Raw genomic sequence first — 22,500 nt, 5'->3', positions numbered from 1 at the left:
TGTCTATGAAAACAATACTAAAATGGAACCACTAAGATTATGATGTCACGACACTCACTTGACTTTGGTCAGCTGACTATGTGGATTCTCCAGTAGATCAGAGAGCAGCTTCACTCCTGAGTCGCCAAGGTCATTCCTTCTGAGATCCAGTTCTCTCAGACGTGAGGGATTTGACCTGTGGAAAAGGGCTGAGTCTAACATTCATGTTGTGCGAATAGTTTTTGTCCTTTATATATGTATACAGGGGTAGAAAAAAGTTCAAGGAGAAAAGTATCCTGAAAACTACTTAAGTGGGGAAAATAGTAATAGGAAAAAAAAAAGAAATAGAAAAAAAAGAATAGAAAAATGGGAAAGTAGTAGCTCACTTAAAAGTACTTAAGGTAATGCTATTTTTTGCATTACGTTTTTCCTTTCTGTCAGAACAGCCATAAAAGGGAACTTGAGCTTGATGTTAGGTTCCTCTGCCTCTTAAGGTGTCACAGTGACATTTATTGTGACTGCCCCTGATGGTGACTTGTCTTATTTGTTTCTCTGTTTTTCTATTCTTCCAGGCAGGTAGGTGTCACCTGCACAGATACCTGTCTGGCTCACCTGAGCATGGTTTGCTCCTCTCTATAAATACACCCCAAGCCTGGTTTGAAGGGGGGGGGGGGGGTTATCGGGTGGCAACGGTAACCTGTGAGCCAGGCAGCGCTGATTTATGTTTTGTTTGCAGTGCCTTTCAGTTTTTAATAAAACCCCTGGATTTTGAGCCGAACCCTGTCTGTGTCCCCTTTATGTTGCGGTTGGTGTGGCCGGCTATAACACTTGAATATGTAAGCTACCATTGGTAAATTTCAGTGATTGCTACTATTTCGCTGTTGTTCACTACTGTGTCATTCTAGTTTTTGGGAGAAGTACATTTAAGTTATTCAGAGTAGATTTTGTCAGCTAGTCTCTCTGTACTCTTTCCACCACTGAATATATATTTGTACTTATTTATTGTTTATTTGGTTGTTTCCATGACCCCATAAACATAAAACCTCACAATATTTCATGTGTGACTCCCATATACCTCAGTGTTTCCAGTTTAGAATGTGGATTTTCCAGTCCAACAGCGAGCAGCTTCACTCCCGAATCCTGTAGATCATTTTCACTCAGGTCCAGTTCTCTCAGACTGGAGGAGTTTGATGTCAGAACTGAAGCCAGTGCTGCACAGCTTTTCTCTGTGAGAGCACAACCACTTAGCCTGGGAGACAGAAAAATACAGTCAAATAATCAAAAAGCATTAGCCCTTAATTAACTTCTCATATCTGTTAGTCTTGGTGTTGTCTCAACTTGTACTCTCAGCTGTTTATAATGAATATATACAGTGTCATAGCATCATTAGACCACATTTTGAACTCAAACTTAAAAAAACGGTGCAGCTAATATTATCACTCAAACTCTATGCTTCTTTTCCCACATGCCCCTGATGTTTTCTTGTATATGTGAGTATTTGTGAATTTGCTTGTGAACGCAATTGTGTGTATGTGAGAGTTTATATTGATATTTCCATGTCAAGTGTTTCCCAGTGAGAACACACACCGTAGTGTCCTCAGTTTACAGTGTGGATTTTCAGTCCAGCAGAGAGAAGCTTCACTCCTGAATCCTGCAGAATATTGTAACTCAGGTCCAGCTCGGTCAGACTGGAGCTTGAGCTGAGAGCTTTTGCCAGGCCTGTGCAACTTGTCTCTGTGATTTCGCAAACTCTCAAACTGGAATAAAACACACATGTACATATTAAGTGACTGGAATTCCTAACACACACACACACACACACACACACACACACAAACACACATAGACACACACCTCTTACATTTCTTAAATTACCTTATTTTCTCCAGTTTACAGTGTGGATTCTCCAGTCCAGTAGAGAGCAGCCTCACTCCTGAATCCTGTAGTTTATTCATGCTTAGTTCCAGATCCCTGAGACTGGAGAAGTTTGAGCTGAGAGCTGAGGCCAGTGGTGCACAACTTTTCTCTGTCAGCTTACAGTCATAAAGCCTGGGAGTAAAATAATCAATCAATCCATCCATCCATCCATCCATCCATCCATCCATCCATAAACTGGTGGTTCTATCAGCCATTTATACTCCTATCACTTTCCAAGATGTTACAATAGGTACAAATTAAGTATATCCATAACCACACCACACACCATGCTGGCCTAGTTCCATTCAGAGCTGTGAAAACATAATCCACAAGGACAAACAACAGGATAGGCTCAGGCACCAAGAGATACTGAATTACATGTTACGTATATACATTACTTTTCCAAAACAGGCCGCATTCCTCGATCAAAACCAACTTTTTGTTCCCTGGAAAACGTTGTCTATTAATCAATCGTTATCCTCTAATATTATCAGTATGTGCCTCCACTCCCCCTATTCCTGAGTCATTTATATGTTCCCTGTATATTCCCACAAAAACAACCAACCCATTTTGTCTCTGGACAGTGTACAAGGTATCAGGTAGCTCTGTTTTTTGGTTCAAAGAATTCAACTACACCTTTGGTTTAATGAAAATATTTTAACTAGACCTCTTTCAGTCACTGACTGTTGTTAAGGTGTGTGTCTGGCCGGCTGAACTAGTAAGCACAGAACCCAAATTGTGCAAATTAGCCAGCTGAATGGAGACCGTGCTAGTTAGGGTATAGAGTTAGCTTACTAACTGTAGGTTCCAATGAATGTAGCCTTAGTTTGACGAGCTACCGTCTCCGTTCGTCCATGTGCACATCCAGAAAACTATCCACAAGACCACTCAGTAAAGATTAACTGTTTACTTTGACACAAAAAAATATTTTACAGACCGTTGTTCATTGCAAGGTTATCGGAACCAATGGACAAGGTTCGAAAGAGCATAATTAATGAGAAACAGAGACCGTGAGAGGTCAAAAAACTGTGTGGCTCCACTCTGTCTTGCCTGACTCCCCCCCCTCTCGCGAGAGTAACAAGCCGCAATTAAAGGTACATGTGATTACCACAACGAAGGGATCAATTGCCTATTCCCCAAATATCACAAACGAAATCTTGTGCATTTGAATCAGTCATATGCCTGTTGAGTGCAAAAAATCAAACAATTAACTTATTGGACTACTGTAAATATAAAATGTAAATAAATCCGCTTGTAAATAATGCCAATATTGTAAATAGCCCTTCCAATTTCTACTAAATCAATGAACTAAATAAATCATTACTGTCTTAAATATTAACTTAAATTATTGTATGGTAAATAATCAAATATTCATATTTTGTCCACAAACTGCATTTAGGCTCCTACGCTAACAGTTAGGCAAGAGTCTTGTCAATTTCACATTAATACGAACAGGTTTGTTGCCTTTGCAAGCGACACAAACACTTGTGATGATCATATTTTCCCTCACAGATTATACTAAAAAATATTTCATCAGATGGCAATGACTAGCTTATAGGAATGTCACTTCAGGAACAACAAAGGGATATTGGTGCAGAAACATGTCCTAATTGGAAAAATCCCCTTCAGCATTTTTATTCGGATGGGAGCTCTGTGCATTGAAACTATATAGTAAAGTAATCTTTGCCTTTAGGTTAGCATACCACCTCCGATATTTTCATCTCAAGGGTACTTCAAACCCACCACATCCATTCTGGCAATAATGAGTGTTGACAAGGATTGATTACAAATTAATAGCCAGGTAAAAGAGATGCTTTTTCATCTTGCAGATGGGTTTCAGTTTTGCAGTTCTGCCATGGTTAGTGTTCTGTAAATTAACACAATTTTCATGCAGATTGTTGTCACCCTCTAAACTGTGCCTTTGGGCTTGTTGAGAGATTAAAAGTAGAAACAGTAAAAATAATTACCCTATTGTGAAGAACCTTACCTCAGTATCTCAAGTTTACAGTGTGGACTGCTGAGCCCAGCAGAGAGCAGCCCCACTCCTGAATCCTGCAGATTATTGTTACTCAGGTTTACTCCTCTCAGACCCGAGGAGATTGAGCTGAGGGCTGAGGCCAGAGCTGCACAACTTTTTTCTGTGAGTTTACAGTTAACAAACCTGGGAGAAAATTAATATTCCACTCAAATCCCTGTCTTATCTGGTACACACTCACGCACACATTCTCTCTCTCTCTCTCTCTCTCTCTCTCTCTCTCTCTTACACACACACACACACACACAACAGGTCATGAATTACTTAAACTGCTCTCTTTACATTAGGTTCTCCAATTACTGCGTGGATTTTCCAGTCCAACTGAGAAACAATGCTGAATAAATTCACTTGTTGAACCACCCAACAAGTATGAATGAGAGAGATGATCTCACCCCAGGACTTCCAGTTTACATTGTGGATTCTCCAGTCCAATCTGGAGCAGCTTCACTCCTGAATCTCGAAGATCATTGTTACTCAAATCTAGTTCTCTCAGACTGGAGGAGTGCGAGCTGAGAACAGAGGCTAGCATTTCACAGCTTTTCTCTGTAAGCTTGCAATCAAAAAGGCTGTGCAAAGAATAATGACATATATGAAGATTTAACTCATATCTTATGAGCCACACAAAATCAAAAACACCACACTTTCTTATGCTACAAGCTAACTTCCTCTGTTATATAGATATGTAAAAAGTATGACATCATGAGGTTGGAAGGAACAGTGATGTGTCACTCATGTTCTGCTCTGACAAAAAGGGCAAAAAGTTATCAAAACTAATAAATTCACAGCAAAATGTATCAAACTGATTACCACACACAACATAAACAATTCTTTAATCGTTTCTAAGCTTCATATTAAGACCATCACTGGTGAATGGTCAGGAGCAGTCAATGGGAAGACTTGATGTTCGGGTTCCAAGTTATCAGTTATTGGCAAATGTTCAGATATAGGCAGAAAAAACTGCGTTATTATCACAGAGTTCGTACCTCAGTATCTCCAGTTTACAGTGTGAATTCTCCAGTGCAGCAGAAAGCAGCTTCATTCCCGAATCCTGCAAATTATTGTGACTAAGGTCCAGTTCCCTTAGTCTGGAAGAGACTGAGCTCAGACTTGAAGCCAGAGCTGCACAGCCTTTCTCTGTCAGTCTACAACTATATAGCCTACAAAGTGGATACATCAAAATAATTAACTTAAGTTTGCCCACACTGTAATTTTCAAACACATGCACTTTCAAATAACATACCCACTCCCCTGCTCACCACAGTAACATTTTCAAAGCCTCTTTTCTATCTTTCTCAAACAGCAGCACAAAATACACACATCATCTGTCATTTACCATACAAATAAACATGCACAAGCACACACGCAGGCACACACACACACACACACACACACACACACACACACATAGTACAAACACACATAGGTTCTGCATTGACCACAACTGAGAAGAACTGTGATCTGTGGTCTTGAATTTTCTCTGGAATGTTCAAAACTGGAGGAACCCTCAAACATTTTATAGCAAACCTTCTTTAGTTCTAGCACAATGACAAATGTTCTGATTAGTGTTACCTAGACATCTACAGTAATCTTAACAATGTGTGTGTGTGTGTGAAAACAACGAATGATATTCCAATGTAGTAATTTTGTTTTCGTTTTTTCCTTGAGTGTATTGGAGGGCCAGCAGTGGTGTTAGTGACTGTATTATTACACCATAATAAAATGTGACCTCATTCCTCATTCAGACTTTCTCACCTATACACAAGATATAAGTACTAAAAAAATGAGATAGATAATATATGATAAAGAAAAAGAAGTAAACATCTGTGAGTAAACAACTCCTCAAATGAGTGAGAAAAATGAATGAGAAAATGCCTCTTTGACAGAAAATACAAAAGTCAACTGCGCTACAGATGAATCCACAGCATGTTATAGATATAACATTTTTCTCTTTTTGTATGTTTATGTTCTTATAAAACAATAATTGTAATTGCAGAAATGTAATTGCGTAATTGTTATGGTAATATACAAGTATGATTGTAATGTTAAATATTTCACTCAAACACTTTATTGCTACAAAAACAAATATCAGTTTTGGCATCAGATACAAAAAAGATGGATAGATAGATAGAAATGAGAAAAATAAACAAATATTTTGATAACCAAATAAGCTTATTCTTAATAATAATAAAAAAAAAATTCACCAGTTGAAGTGCACACACACACCAGCAAAATAGTATAACTAAGAAAAAAATATCTTACCCTAGTTTCTCCAATTTACAGTGTGGATTTTGCAGTCCAATAGAGAGCAGTTTCACTCCTGAATCCTGCAGATTACTGTTACTCAGGTCTAGTTCTCTCAGACTGGAGGGGTTTGACCTGAGAACTGATGCTAGTTCTGCACAGCTTTTCTCAGAGAGATTACAAAATCTCAGCTTAGTATGAAAATATTTCCACTGTTAAATATGTCAAGCAAATCTCTGTATACTGTGGATATCACACACACACTCACACACACACACACAAAAAAGAGATGTGTGTATGTGTGTGTGTATAGATAGATAGATAGATAGATAGATAGATAGATAGATAGATAGATAGATAGATGCTACCTCAATATGCCAAGTTTACAGTGTGGACTTTTCAGTCCAGCAGAGAGCAGCTTCACTCCTGAATCCTGTAGACTGTTGTTACTCATGTCTAGATCTCTTAAACTGGAGGAGTTTGAACCCAGAACGGAGGTCAGTGCTGCACAGCTTTTCTCTGTCAGATTACAGCTGCTGAGTCTGCAAAGACAGAAATAATATTTTTTTTCTGGTAAAACACATGAAAGAAAAATATGTACATGGTACATGTTCAAAAACATGCATACATACACATGAGAATGTATACACAAAAACACATGACGTATATGCAAACAGCACGTGATTTATCAAATTCCTTCAAGTTTACAATTCTTCTGTCCAGCACAATGGCAATCCTAATCCTTAATAAAATACATAAGGAAGCACACACACAAGCACACACACAAGCAAATTAGTATGACTGAGAGAGACAATCTTACCCTAGTTTCTCCAGTTTACACTGAGGATTCCTTAGCCCAAGAGAGAGCAGGTTCACCCCTGAATCCTGCAGATTATTGTCACTCAGGTCAAGCTCTCTCAGACTGGAGGAGTTTGAGCTGAGGACCGATGCCAGAGCAGCACAACTTTTTTCTGTGAGCTTACAAGCAGATAGTCTGAAAAAAGCCACATTCCTCTGTGGTAAGTAATTCTGTGGACCACTGAGGTGTTTTTATTTGGTATTATAGTTTTTGTTTCATTTTGTTTGTTTTATATTTTATTTCATTTTTTTCTGTTTTGAACGTTATTTTCCTGTCAGTATGTATGTATATATGTACAAATATATGTCTCCCAACTAAGCCTCCTTATCTGATGTTTTTAATCAAAGTTTTGACATTTTGGCGTGCATCCGAAAACTGACACAGTTCGCTGCTCATTTTGCTGACTCATTTCACACTCTGAATATTCATTAGTGATGCACAAATTTTCATAAATATAGATTTAAATGATTGCGTTGTTTGCAATTGTGTTTTAAATTCAAGTAAGTGCTGCAGAACTGTGAATGCGGCACTGACAATTCCAGCTCTTTATGAGAACAAATCTGAAAGCAAGAAATATATAACATGGAATCGAAACCTTTTAGCAAAGTCATAGTGCAGAAAATGTGCCACACCACTTGAGAATATTGTCTGTAGCAATTTACTATGAACACATATGAAATGTGAATCTCTTCGCAATGTGGCATATGATGCCATTAGTCAAGACCTTCCATTAATACCTTAAATATTCACCATCTAGTATTTTTACAGATCCAGAAGAACTGAGGCTAAAGTATCCACTTGTCTACTTACACAAAGAAATGAATGTTTTATTAATTTCCATATCATAGACTAGCAATTGCCAACTGATAAATTAATAAATAAGTACATACTCAGCTATTCTTGAGGCCTTAACTGATGGCAATAGTTCCTGTAGACATTGATCTGACTGATCATGTTCTCTCAGGTAAAAGTTTTCCAGCTCATCTTCAGACCTCAGTAATACAAAAGAAAGAGATGACCACTGAGCAGCAGACAGGGTGACTCCAAAGACAGAATAATTATTCCTCTCCCTCAAGTATCTTTGGACTGCCTTAACCAGAGAGCAGTCATTCAGTTCATTCAGACAGTGGAACAGATTGATGGACTTTTCTGGAGAGGGATTCTCCCTGATCTTCTCCTTGATGTATTTGACTGTTTCCTCTTTGTTCTGCGAGCTGATTCCTGTCTCTATGAATAAGTCTCGTAAGAGACTCTGATTGGACTCTAGTGAGAGACCCAGGAGGAAGCGGAGGAAAAGGTCCAAGTGTCCATTCTCACTCTCTAAGGCCTTGTCCACTGCGCTCTTCAGTAAGTCTGACATTGAGTCAAGATTGAACAGGCTGGAAAGTTGCTCTGTATTATCACTGTCATTGAAGGACAGAAACACAAACAAAGCACCTAGGAACTCCTGAATACTAAGATGAACAAAGGAGCACATCTTTCCCGGGTACAGCCCAAATTCTTCTCTAAAGATCTGGGTGCACACTCCTGAGTACACGGATGCCTCTCTGACATCAATACCACACTCTCTCAGGTCTTCTTCATAGAAGATGAGATTGCCTTTTTCTAGCTGTTGGAAAGCCAGTGTTCCTAGCGACAGCAGTGTCTCTTTATTCCAGTGTGAGTCAGTCTCATGATGTCCATCATACTTTTCATTCCTCTGTTTGGTCTGAAAGATCAGGAAGTGTGTGTACATTTGAGTCAGAGTCTTAGGGGTCTCTCTACTCTCTGCTTCACCCAACATTCTCTCCAGAACAGTGGCTGAAATCCAACAGAAGACTGGTATGTGACACATGATGTAGAGGCTCCTTGATGACTTGATGTGTGAGATGATTCTGTTGGCCAGGTTCTGATCTCTGATTCTCTTCCTGAAGTACTCCTCCTTCTGTGGGTCATTAAACCCTCGTACCTCAGTCACCCGGACAACACACTCAGGAGGGATGTGACTATCTGCTGCTGGTCGTGACGTTATCCAGAGGAGAGCAGAGGGAAGCAGATTTCCCTTGATGAGGTTTGTCAGCAGAACATCCACTGAGGTTGGTTCTGTTATATTGCATAGGATCTCATTGTTGTGGAAATCCAGAGGAAGTCGACATTCATCCAAACCATCAAATATAAACATGATTTTGTATTTCCCATTGTCAGTGTCTTTGAGTTCTTCTATTTCAAGAAAAAAATGTTCAAGGAGATCCATTAAACTGAGCTTTTTCTCTTTCATCAAATTCAGTTCCCGAAAAGGAAGTGGAAATATGAAGTGGACATCTTGATTAGCTGCACCATCAACCCAGTCCAGAATGAACTTCTGCACAGAGACTGTTTTTCCAATGCCAGCGACTCCCTTTGTCAGCACAGTTCTGATGGGTTTGTCTTGTCCGGGTAAGGGTTTAAAGATGTCATTGCATTGTATTGGTATCTCTTGTTCTACTGGTCTCCTGAATGCTGCCTCAATCTGTCTGACCTCATGTTCATTACTGATCTCTCCACTTCCACCCTCTGTGATGTAGAGCTCTACGTAGATCTCATTGAGAAGAATTGGATTTCCTTGCTTTGCTAACCCCTCGAAGAGATGCTGAAACTTCATCTTCTGAGAAGATTTAAGACTATGCTGACATGTTAAGCAACCAGTTGTCTGTTGGAAATGGAAAAAATAAAATAATTAAGACATGTATAGTATTGACAGATCGATGTTAGTTTTTGATAGATAAATTATGTGATTCAATGATTATTTATTATAAAATACTGACAATTTAGAGAGGAAAAAATTATTATGTGGTACACAGTGTGTGTTAAGCATCAGAATAGCAGAGATTTGTTAAAAGTGAACAGGACCAAACCTGAGATGGACCCTGACGACTCGGAACAGACTGATCAGTGGGAATCCCTGATCTCTCCTTGGGAATTCTGTTTAAATATCAGAGAAGCTGAATGACAGCACGATGACTCGTGGCCATGGCGTCTGTTTTACTGTGTCATGTAAGACAGCCCTTTCTTTAAATCACGATATCTACACAGTACATATATATAGCAACATGTTTAGTCAATTGCAGGAATGCACATTATATTACGACTATCCACACTATAAAACTACAGCAATACAGGACAAAAGGCCATGCTATATTCTTCAATATTATCAGGATTAAGAGATGTTATTAAGGTCCAGCATGTCTTAGATTTGTCACAGGAAACTTAAAAAGTTGCCAATGTTGCACAAACCTCATTGCATTTTGTTCTTATAAATTGTTTCCCAAGTCATTATCTTGACAACTTTTAGAGTTTTGCAAAATAGATTTTCCCATTTATCTCTGGCCAGCCCACCCCCATTGTGATTAAAATAGTCATCAACTACGGCAATAATTACACTGTAGACAGGTCATTGTCTGTATATATATATATATATATATATATATATATATATATATATATATATATATAGGGTCTAATCCCCTAAACCATGTGAGTCATTTCTACCTGTGGTCAGGGGAATCTCTGTCTCTGAAACTGGTTGGGCAATCCTTTGAGTTGTCACTCCTCATGGACACACAGCTGGGTGTGGGCGAATGTGATCTGCAGCTATCTCTGTTAAAAGGTGTGAAAACATGTGTTTGATGTGACATAAAATGTGAATTTAAATTGAGAAATCTTATCACTGCTTTTATAAATGCTACTGCTAATTTTGATAATGTATCTGTCATTCTGAGATGCATCAATTCTTTGAATTGCTTAACTGCCACGCCCCCCCCAAACAAACAAACAAACAAACAACAACAGGAAATGAATTGGTAAAGTGTTGTTTCATGTTCAGAATGAAAACAGAGCACACAAAGCAAACATAAACTCTAAAGATTTGGAAATGAAACTTCTCAAAACTGCTCTAGCTCTTTGTAACTTATATCTTCTCTCTATGTCAGTGATGGGTTCAAACAGATGGTCAGATTTATGAGCTGTGTACAACTTTTCTAACATTTCATATATGTGTGAAAGGGATTTTTCACATTCAGTAAATGTCAAAATATGGTTTTAGATATTTAGTAAAGGCACAGTATTTTTTTACATTTACCGACATGCGCATATTTTTTTTGGGCCAATATTTTACTGACATATGAAGTCTTTTCCTCGGGCCTTTTCAAAAAGCATTTTGTCAATTTCTCAGCATCACAAACAAACACAAAAACAACAAATGCAAGATTTTCTCATCTCACTGTACCTGTCTGATTCTCTGCAGGGGCATATTTTAGAGGCAGTTTCCATGATGAGTATCAATTACATTTATCCAGCAACAACCTCCTGTTACCCTACTAAACACACACACACACAAACACACGTACACACACACGCGCGCGCGCACACACACACACACGCACAAAAACAGTAAAATAATAGTGAGTGCCAGTGGAAGTAAAACTGGGATGATTTACATTTTTATTTATCAAAATTTGAGAAGCAAAACTAACTAAGCTTTTTCTATGCAAAGTCTTAATTGTATAATATATATCATAAATCAGTGTTATGATGTTCACTATATCAGTATTATAAACAGATTTTTCAGAATAAATCAGTCAAAGCACCTAGGCTTTGTCCTAATTCTGGTCTGTAGCTTTTTTTTGCTTGCTGAAACTCTTGGATTGTGACTGTGTTTAGTCTTCTCTTTCTCTTTTTCCTTACAAAGCATTTCCAAATGTGAATGCAAGAGTGAGTTTTTAATCGTTCCTGTGTCGAGTTTTCACAAACGTGGGTTAAACCAAAGCAATCAACAATTCAACCAAACAAGAGAAAAAGAGATGATGACAGGTAACTTTTCTCAGACATACTCATCATGTTGGATCTTATTTCCATAGTTGACATTCAGTTTATTTTATCCATTTGACCTCCTTTTGCAGGTTTTTATTTTGTAAACAGATTTGTACTTTGTACTACACTTCTCCTTGTACTCTTCTACACACTTTCTCTCTCTCCTTCTCTCTCCATGCGTTATCATTTTCTTATCTTTCCTGCTCTTTCAGCTGAACATTTTATTATAGAGAATTTGTCGTACAGAATTTAGAGGTTCTTACCTTGTTTATCTCTTTTCAAGAACAGCTTTAATTTTGTTCATTCTTTTGTATCGTAATGGTCACAGAGTGAAAAACCGTCTGGTCCTCCTGTTCTCCTCATGAGTCTTATGCTTACTGGACTTTGGTCAAGTGTGTATGCACAGGTGTGTGTGTGTTTGCAGGACAGACTATGCCAGAGAGAGAGACTATGCACAAGGTTATCAGAGAATTAGTCAGTGTTTGTAAAACAGGGCAATAACAATCTGTTTGGAATGGTGCTTGAGTAAACTACAAAGAAAGTTAAACTGAATGTTGAATATTACAGGATTAAACAGTGTTGAATCTGTATCATTTTTTATGCTTATGCTGATAATAATGTTGAATTCTCTTAAATGTGATTATCATGTAAATCTGTAAGTTAATATGTCATTAAAGTGCCATCTATTAAGGTCTGCACTGTACAGTCAAAGTGCAGTGCTTTCACTTTCTTCCATGTCTCTCTCTCTAGGACAAGTGTACTCTCTCTCTCTCGTTCTCTCTCTCTCTCTCTCTCTCTCCCTCTCTCCTGTGTCTGTTCTGGTGCAGGTTTGCACGAGGACCCAGTTGAAAACTATGACATTGTGATACCAAGGCCCTGTTTACACTTGGTTTTAAAATGCATCTTGGGTGATCAGATCACAAGTGGACAAGTATAAACAACAACCAAGATGCATTGTGATCCCATCACTCAAACCACTTGCTGAGGTGGTCTGGGATGCGTTTGAGCACATATCTTTTGTAGTGTAAACACTAATGCGTCCTGATGCGTCCCTGACAGAGACTAACGTAATAACCTTCTAGTGATAGTAATGTGGCAGTAAGAAAATCCAAACACAAGTGGTCACACATCATAGACACAGGTGTAACAGCAATGTGTCTAGGCTGTCCACTTGTGATCTGATCACCCAAGATGCATTTTAAAGTGTAAACATGGCCCAAAATAAATGAGCTGAAAGGAACTGAATTGAACTGATGAATGTTCCCCTGCCTCGGTTTAAGATATTCACACATAAAGCAAAAATTCACAAAAAACCCATTTCATCCATCAGATTTTTTATGTAGTCTATGTGACGTATGCACAGTTTAATATGAAGATAAAGCAAATGTGGGTTATGTACTGGGCTGACTGTAAACATACGTCTGGAGCAGAGCCAGAGATAGAGCTGCGTTATGGAAACCTCCAGCACCATCACTCAGGAGATACTTGTGTTCTTTATCACTGATGATCAGAGACCTGAGGACAGCACCTCACAGCCTGCAGATCTGAGCCTAAGTCTTAATGAAACATGTATACTCCTCATATGGGTACATGCAGCTGGATTCCTGCCTTTTTTTCTCATTCATCTGAGAGGAATGAACTTGCTGAAGCACACTGCTGAGCCAATCAAAAGACTTTATTATTGTTATTCTCTGTCATTCTTTTTCTGTTTCTTTCTTTCTTTCTGTTCCTGATCAATTTAGTGCAGTGGAAACACTTATGAAACTTGCATGAACTTTTTAAACTAGGGCTCCCCCTAGTGGCTGTTTCCTATGCTAAATAAGTGCACTCTAATTAAATTCATGCTTTAATAAGATAAGATAACACTTTATTGGTCCCAGAGAGGAAATTTAGTTGCTACTTTAGTGACAATACACCAACAGGAGTAATAGTACAAAGACACATGCGGGAGTGCATTGTAGACTAGTGGTGCCTATGACATAAATAACATAAAAAGATAACCAGTGAACACAATAACATAAAAAACAACTGATGGACTTATTATGTCCAAGATTATGATTATTGACACAGACATGATACTGATCTGTCAGCTGTTAAGTAGAGCACAAGTACAATTCAATAAAAATAAACATCAGAACTAATATTTCACTCAGCTAAGACCATAATGTTACTTAACAATCAAAATTCATTGCTCATAGCTCCACCCTCTGAACATTGGGGTTAAAAATGATTCAAAATAACTTATCACCCTTCACATATATTAATCAATAATATGAAAATAACAAGTACAATAATACTCTTCAAATTCAATTCTCCCAGATGACTGTTATGATCTGTCTGTGTGTGCATGAGTAACTGAGTATGTCTGTCTGAGAGAAAGAGCATGTCTGTGTCCAGCTGGTATGATCTCTCTGTCACGTCAGGAATCAGCCTCACGGGGAATGTAGATTAGATCAGTGGATTAGTTTAATACGCTGTAGAAGGAGCAAGACAAAAGAATGAGAAGAATTAGATCACTCTCACATCATAAAGACTGTGATTATCCTTCATATACAAAGCTCTAGGACACTCACCTCAGTTTCTCTAGTTTACAGTGTGGATCCTCTAGTAGAGCAGAAAGCAGCTTTGCTCCTAAGTCTCCTGGTTTGTTCCAGCTCAAATCCAGTTCTCTCAGGTGTGAGGGGTTTGATTTCAGAGCTGAAGCCAGAGCAGCACAGCCTTCCTCTGTTATACTGCACCGACTCACACTACAGAGAGACAAAGAGAGAGAGAGAGAAAGAGAGAGAGAGAGTGTTGATCGGCATAGTTTATGTTCTCTCCTCCTCATAACCACCCTTCCACCCCCACGAGCGCGCACACACACACACACACACACACACACGTCTTTTTGACTTGGCATAAGAATTTATTCTATAATAGGACGTGTTCCATCCTTTCTCATAACAATAAAACAAATGACCAATTAGAGGACAGAACGCCCATAACTTACAGTAAAAAAGAAACCAGAGTCAGTAAGTACAAAACTTATATATATATATATATAAAATCTAGCCTTTACACTATAATGTAGTCTACGCCTTTAAGTTTGACACTTCACTCAACATAGAAATCTCCTGAGAAATGTCTATTATGCAGTTATCAGAGAGATGATTTTACTTGAGTTTCTCCAGTTTACAGTGTAGATTCTTCAATCCAGCAGAGAGCAGCTTCACTCCTGAATCTTGCATATTATTTTTACTTAGATCCAGTTCTCTGAGGCTGGAAGAGTTTGAGCTGAGAGCTGAAGCCAGTGTGATAAAACTTTCCTCCGTGAGATTACATCCAATCAGCCTGGAATAACAACAACTGATTTGAATATTACTCTCAGATATCTACCTATACACACATACTTCATATTACATTCAAATAAAAGACAGGGACGAATGATACAACATGCAGCCATTGCTCTTACAAATGGAATACTACTTTAGCCCTAAACTTTATTTTTTCATTTAAACATTCACATCTCACACCTCAAGAACACTCAGGGCACTCACTTAAGTTTCTCCAGTTTACAATGTTGATTCACCAGTAGCGCAGAGAGTTGCTTCACTCCTGAGTCTCCTGGTTTATTCTCACTCAGATTCAGTTCTCTCAAGTGTGCGGGGTTTGATCTCAGTGCTGAGGTCAGAGCTTCAAAGCCTTCCTCTGTTATATTACAATTACACAAACTGTCGAGAGAGAGAGAGAGAGAGAGAGAGAGAGGGGTTACATTTGGGTTCAGGGAACGCAAAGGTTACTTTCAAGGCATCAATTTGTCCTGTATCAAAAACACAAGTTAAAAAAAAGAGTATAGTATGGACGAGACAACAAACATGACATATTCCTCAAACAGGGGTACAGAACTGAATCAGATAACAGTAGAAAGAACTGATAATGCAATTTGTATATAAAATAAAAAGGAGAGCTCACACATCCTTGGTCCTCATAGATTGGTAAATATTAGAAGTCATTTACCAGCATTTACCCTCACCAGCTGACCTCTCTACATTAAAAGTCAGTGATAACAGTGACAGGAATGGGATCTCAAAAGTAAACCCCAGCATGCACTTACTCTTAGCTCAGAGGCAATCAAGTAATAATAAGGCGGTTTTGACTGTTGACGTTTGCTTGTTTTAGATAAATGAATCACATGATTTTATAAATACTGTTGTTTAGTAATGCAGGACAGAAATAGAAACTGGAACAGTTTGACCTGCAGAACCTGCCACAGAAGACATTCAGACAATTATAAAACATTGTAAAGCATTAACACACACAACAACACAAACTATGCACTTTAGAAAAATGATGTGCCCTCACACATATATGAAAGACACTCACATACATGGACACATTTGAGTGAACATGTACTTTTACACAGACTCCCAAACAACTCACTCTGCCCTCAATACCTCAGCGTCCCCAGTTTACAGTCAAGATTCTCCAACCCAGCTGAGAGCAGCTTCACTCCTGAATCCTGGAGATTATTGTCACTCAGTTCTAGTTCAGTCAGATTAGATGAGTTTGAGCCGAGAGCTGAGGCAAGTGCAACACAACCTCTTTCTGTTAGGTTGCAACTGCTCAACCTAGGAGAAAGATAACAATACGTCTAAATATTCTAGTCAGATCGATGTAAACTGAATGATGTGAAAACACACACACACACACAACACACTCAAAACACACACAAAACCAGCATGGCTTTTGTGATCTTTGGAAATATGTTACCTCAGTTTTTGTATTTTACGATGCGGATCTTTTAGTGCAACAGAGAGTTGCTTCACTCCTGAATCCTGAATATTATTGTGAGCCAGGTCCAGCTCTATCAAACGGCAGGAGTCTGTGCTGAGAAGTGAGGCCAGTGTAGCAGAGCTCTTCTCTGTCAGCCTGCAATATCTCAGACTGAGGAAAAAAAAAATTAGCACTTTACACTTAAATCACACACACACACACACTCAAAAATATGCTGCAGTTATTCAGTCATTCGAAATAAAGGTCAGCTCTTCTGTGTTTGAAAGCAATGGCTACATAAAGAAGGAAAAGAGAATGTGCAGAGCAGGGGAAGAAAGCATCACAACAGCTTGGGTTGGTGCTGAAGTCTACCATGGTTTGACTATGAAAGGGCAGGGGCATAGCGTCGACCTATCACTGACATTGCTATTCTTTCTTTAATCTGCAGTGAGAAATGAGGATAGATAAGGAAGCATTGAACTCATCTGTTCCTTTTGCGACACTGTACAATACCTAATATTTGCTACTGGAAATGAGCAACAGCTTCTTATTTTATTTTTTACTGAACTGTTAACGCAGCCGATAAGAGTCTACACTTTAAATAAACCGTTAACTTTGACACACAGTGATGGATTCCTCCACACACTTTCCTTTTACTGACACAACCTTGCACAGTTTACTCCTCGGCTGTTTACACACATTTCTTGAAACTCCACTTCCAAAGCTATAAAGAGAGAATCAGACTTGTGTATTTTGTATCTAGAGATGTGCTACACAAAATGATATTTTCTACAGTGATTTTCTAGGGTGTATATAAGAATGGAAACTTTGATCAGTTCTCTTAACTGTTTGTCAGCTGTCTGTTTGGCAAATGGCTGTTAACTGTAAACTAAAATGACTCAAGAGCTATAGATAGGCAATGCAACAGAACCATGAACTTATTTACTCACACAAGGTTCATTTATACATGCGCAAACGTACTATAAATATGCAGTCAGCAGTGATACAAAACACAGTGTGTCCTGTGTTATTTTCAGAGGGATGATCATACCACAGTTTCTCCAGTTTACAGTGTGGATTCTCCAGTCCGGCAGAGAGCAGCTTCACTCCTGAATCAAGCAGATTGTTCCAATTCAGGTAAAGTTCTCTCAGACTAGAGGAATTTGAGCTGAGAGCTGAGGCCAGTGCTGCACAACTTTTCTCGGTGATGTGACAATCAGTCAACCTGAGTGAAATATAATAATACATCTGAATATTACTTATCCCCCCCAAAAACATACACACACATACAGAGAGAGAGAGAGAGAGAGAGAGAAGACAAAAACTCAGAGATGTATTTTTCCCTTTTCATTGCTACTCACATGTATCCACAGACATGCATGTACATGTGGACACTGGCAGAAATGTATATTCACGTTGAAAATATATTCACATAAATGTCATAGTGATCAAAACGACATAAAAAATACATGCATAGACACATGCTTAGAAACTCACAATTAAAGGTATGTAAAGACAGGAAACTGAAACACAAAAACAATTTCCTACAAAATACATCAATATAATAATTTACAGATTAATATACAGTTCAAAAATTATATGTAACATATAATTATAAATATTTTATACTTATAATACTTGATTCAAATTTCAGTAATACCTACTTCAAATTCACACTTATTTACAGACAATTCAAAACTCCGCTCTGTATTCAAAGTGCTTGGTTCATTCGTACATAATGAAGGGACACCAGGAAACTACAATTACCAGGCAAACACTCCACTCAGGTCCTTTGATCACTGGACTGCAAATGGCTGTGCCCACAAGGTAAATATTTCATGTCTGGCATTACGCTATTGTTTGAGAAAGTTACATGATAACTTCATAATAATTCATAAAACAAAACTTTCTTAATATCTTGATGGCCAGCCAGAATGACAGAACATCCATTGATTAGTTTAATTAGTTCTATGTTTTACTTTGCAGATGCCACCCCTGTAAGTTTGTATTTGTCTTGGCTTCAGTTCATTCACATGTCCTACACAGTGAAAAGAAAAGGGTTTTTTTTTCAACCAAAGCCATGAGTCCATTGTTCATTGACATATGGTAGTTCTATTACACAATCTCTTACACACACACACACACACACACACACACACACACACACACACACACATACACATGTATGACTCACGTATCTTGTGTGGCTGTGGGAATGACCTTACCTCAGTATCTCCAGTTTACAGTATGGACTTTCCAATCCAGTGGAGAGTTGCTTCATTCCTGAATCCTGCAGATTATTGTCACTCAGATCCAGTTCTCTCAGACTAGAGGACTTTGAGCTGAGAGCTGAAGCCAGTGCTGGACAGCTATTCTCTGTTAGATTACATTTATACAGTCTGGAGAGAAAACAGACTGTATTCAAAGCCATATATGTGTATATATATATATATATATATATATATACACACACACACACACACACACACACACACACACACACACACACACATATACATATACATATACATATACATATACATATGTATGTGTGTGTGCGTGCGTGTGTGTGTGTGTATATGTACATATAAACAAACAATACACACAAAAAAAACACAGATGCATGTGCACACACATTCACACAGCTGGACTTACATGAGTTTCTCCAGTTTACAGCATGGATTCTTCAGTCCTTCAGAGAGCAGATTCACCCCTGAATCCTTAAGATGATTCTGACCCAGGTCCAGTTCTCTCAGACAACAGGAGTCTGAGCTGAGAGCTGAGGCCAGAGCTTCACAGCTTTTCTCTGTGAGACTACAATAGCTCAGACTGGAAGAAAAATAAATATCTTATCATCAGAATATTCCAATACAATCACTTCAGCCATCATAACACTGTATCACAAAAATCATATTCTCTCTTTGTTCTTTGAAGTACATAAATGCGACTAAACACACAGTTTGTGTTTGCCTGAGCGAGTGTTCCTAACTTAAGTAGGAATTGCCAGTTCATTGTTCTGTCTGCACTGTTCAGTGAATAAATTTATTCAAATGTTTGTTTGTTTTTTTCAAACTCATTGGGTTAATAGGTATAACACATTTTTAATCAAATGTTGACTTTTGGATCAGTAGGTGAGGAATTCTGATTTTCAGGTCTTATACATACAGTTTTCCAAACATAGTTTAAACTAAGCGTGATGTAATTACTGCTTAGAATTACTGCTTAGAATTATTCTTAGAAGGCATCACAACCACAAGACTCTTAAAATAAAATGTACTAGAAATTAGATTTCTTTCTTTCTCATTTTATTAAGAGCTTTGTTGTTATGTGTATCAACTTTGTTCTTTTTGTGATAAATCCAAATATGCTTAAATGAAAAACAAAGAGAATCCTCAGCTCTGAATTGGTTCAATTTTACCTTCAAGCCAAACTGACATACAAACCAAGCAAGGGCACAAGAACAGAGGCAAAACCTGAACCACTCATTGGGTGAACCATTACACCTTGACTACACATGAACACAGTATACTCACGTAGCTGTTCTGGATGCTCTGACTACTGCCATCAACCTGCCCAGGCACTCATCTGATGGATGAAATTTCTGCAGTCTGAAATTATCCAGGTTCCCTTCTGAAGTAAGCAACACAAAGACCACAGCGGACCACTGAGAAGAAGAAAGTCTGGTACCAGAGAGACGGTAAGCTTCAGTCTTCCTCAAGTATGTTTGTATTTCCTCAACTAGAGATTGGGAATTTAGTTCATTTAGACAGTAGAACAGATTGACAAATTTCTTTGGAGTGCGAAACTCCCTGATCTTCCCCTCGATGTACTTGACCATTTCTTCACTGGTCTGTGAGCTGCCTCCTGTCTGTGTGAGTAAGCCCTGCAGTACAGTCTGATTGGATTCCACCGAGAGACCCAGAAGGAAACGGAGGAAAAGGTCCAAGTGTCCATTCCTGCTCTCCAAGGCCTTGTCCACTGCATCCTTCAGTAGGTCTGACAGAGAGTGCATATAATTGAAGCTGTGAAGTTCTGGGATGAGCTGTTGTTGTATGTTATGTCTGTTAATAAAGGAGAGAAACACAAATAGGGCAGCAAGAAACTCCTGAATGCTGAGATGAGTAAAGCTGTACACTTTCCCCTGGTACAGCCCTGACTCCTCTCTAAAGATCTGGGTGCACACTCCTGAGCACACTGATGCTTCCTTGACATCAATTCCACTCTCTCTCAAGTCTTCTTCATAGAAGATCAAGTTGCCTTTCACCAGCTGTTTATAGGCCAGTTTTCCCAGTGAGAGAAGTGTATCTTTATTCCATTGTGGATCCATCTCATAATGACCATCATACTTTTGATTCTGTTGCTTGATTTGAAAGAACAGAAAGTGTGCATACATTTGAGTCAGAGTCTTTGGGATCTCTCCTTTCTCTGCTTCACTTAACATTGTCTCTAGAACAGTGGCTGAAATCCAACAGAAGACTGGTATGTGACACATGATGTAGAGGCTCCTTGATGACTTGATGTGTTTGATAATTCTTCTTGCCAGGTTCAGATCACTGATTCTCTTCCTGAAGTACTCCTCCTTCTGTGGATCATTGAATCCTCGTACCTCTGTTATCCGGTCAACACACTCAGGAAGAATTTGATTGGCTGCTGCTGGCCTGGAGGTTTTCCAGAGAAGAGCAGAGGGAAGCAGGTTTCCCTTGATGAGGTTTGTCAGTAAAGCATCCACTGAGGTTGGTTTTGTTACATCACACAAGATCTCATTGTTGTGGAAATCCAGAGGAAGTCGACACTCATCCAGACCATCAAAGATAAATATGAGTTTGTATTTCTCATAAGCACCTTCTCTCAGTTCTTTTGTTTCTCTGAAAAACTGATCAAGTAGGTCCATCAGACAGAGTTTTTTCTCTTTCATCAAATTCAGTTCCCGAAAAGGAAGTGGAAATATGAAGTGGACATCATGGTTAGATTTTCCTTCAGCCCAGTCCAAAACAAACTTCTGCACAGAGACTGTTTTTCCAATGCCAGCGACTCCCTTTGTCAGCACAGTTCTGATGGGTTTGTCTTGTCCAGGTAAGGGTTTAAAGATGTCATTGTACTGTATTGGTATCTCTAGTGTTTCTGGTTTCCTGGATGCTGTCTCAATCTGTCTGACCTCATGTTCATTACTGATCTCTCCACTTCCACCCTCTGTGATGTAGAGCTCTGTGTAGATCTCATTCAAAAGTGTTGGGTTTCCTTGTTTTGCTATTCCCTCAAAGAGATGTTGAAACTTTATCATCAGACCGTGTTTGTGATCCAGTTGGCATTTTAAAAATGCACTGATCTGGACAAGAGAGAAAATAATGATTAAGTGTGTGCAACATAATATTCATCTGTGCAATTACATGCCAGTTTTTCAATGTATTTACTCTCCGTTTCAATCATGCTTGCAATCAGTTAAGCTTGTCCTTAAGTCTTTGTTAAAACTGTCTCCTTTAAAGCTAAAAAATGAGAGGATGAAAATTTAAAAAAGAAAAGCTTTTATGTTTTTCATGCTTCCTTTGCTGTGTGAAAATGTAATTTGATTGAGGTGCCTCTGCATCTATGTAGGGCATTTTTGTTGAGGGATGGAACAAACCTCAGATGGAATTCCATGGTCACCTGAAATCTCTGATCTCTCCTGCTGCATACTGTGAACAAAACACAACATTTGGTTAACAGGTGAATGTCCACGGAGGGAACATAGCTTAAAATATAGCTGATTTCCCTGCGGCTGGCCTTAATGACTGCCTTACTGTCTCATAAAACACTGAGTAAAGCAGCTTTGTCTGGTCTAATCCTCACCTCAGATCCGTGGAACAGTTTCCCTCTCGGAAGTTGTGTGGAGGATCCATGGACCGGTCACTCT

At 38.6% G+C, this 22,500-nt stretch overlaps 2 protein-coding genes across 2 annotated transcripts in view; both read right to left on the bottom strand.

The window, feature by feature from the left end:
* The window catches only part of LOC115826598 (NACHT, LRR and PYD domains-containing protein 12-like), a 40,698-nt gene extending 29,400 nt beyond the window's left edge, over positions 1–11,298 (bottom strand). The window contains 13 exon segments of the mRNA XM_030790477.1: positions 59–175; positions 1,055–1,228; positions 1,567–1,600; positions 1,603–1,736; positions 1,855–2,028; positions 3,884–4,057; positions 4,324–4,497; positions 4,915–5,088; positions 6,191–6,358; positions 6,541–6,714; positions 6,993–7,166; positions 7,922–9,699; positions 11,275–11,298. Of these exon segments, the coding sequence (XP_030646337.1) occupies positions 59–175; positions 1,055–1,228; positions 1,567–1,600; positions 1,603–1,736; positions 1,855–2,028; positions 3,884–4,057; positions 4,324–4,497; positions 4,915–5,088; positions 6,191–6,358; positions 6,541–6,714; positions 6,993–7,166; positions 7,922–9,699; positions 11,275–11,298 (3,473 nt within the window).
* A 1,951-nt stretch (positions 11,299–13,249) lies between these two features.
* Positions 13,250–22,486, bottom strand: LOC115826597 (NACHT, LRR and PYD domains-containing protein 3-like). Its single transcript, XM_030790475.1, has 12 exons — positions 22,437–22,486; positions 22,231–22,282; positions 20,144–21,936; positions 19,266–19,439; positions 18,836–19,009; positions 17,662–17,835; positions 16,608–16,781; positions 16,292–16,465; positions 15,395–15,568; positions 15,015–15,188; positions 14,432–14,605; positions 13,250–13,373 (listed from the first exon to the last, which is right to left on the bottom strand). Exons 1-12 carry the CDS (start codon positions 22,484–22,486, stop codon positions 13,250–13,252), a joined length of 3,411 nt encoding a protein of 1,136 aa, XP_030646335.1.
* Positions 22,487–22,500: the final 14 nt, after the last annotated feature.

This window comes from Chanos chanos, chromosome 13, assembly GCF_902362185.1.
Source record: "Chanos chanos chromosome 13, fChaCha1.1, whole genome shotgun sequence".
In the NCBI taxonomy this organism is placed as follows: Eukaryota; Metazoa; Chordata; class Actinopteri; order Gonorynchiformes; family Chanidae; genus Chanos; species Chanos chanos.
This window is presented reverse-complemented; position numbering and strand designations above follow the sequence as displayed.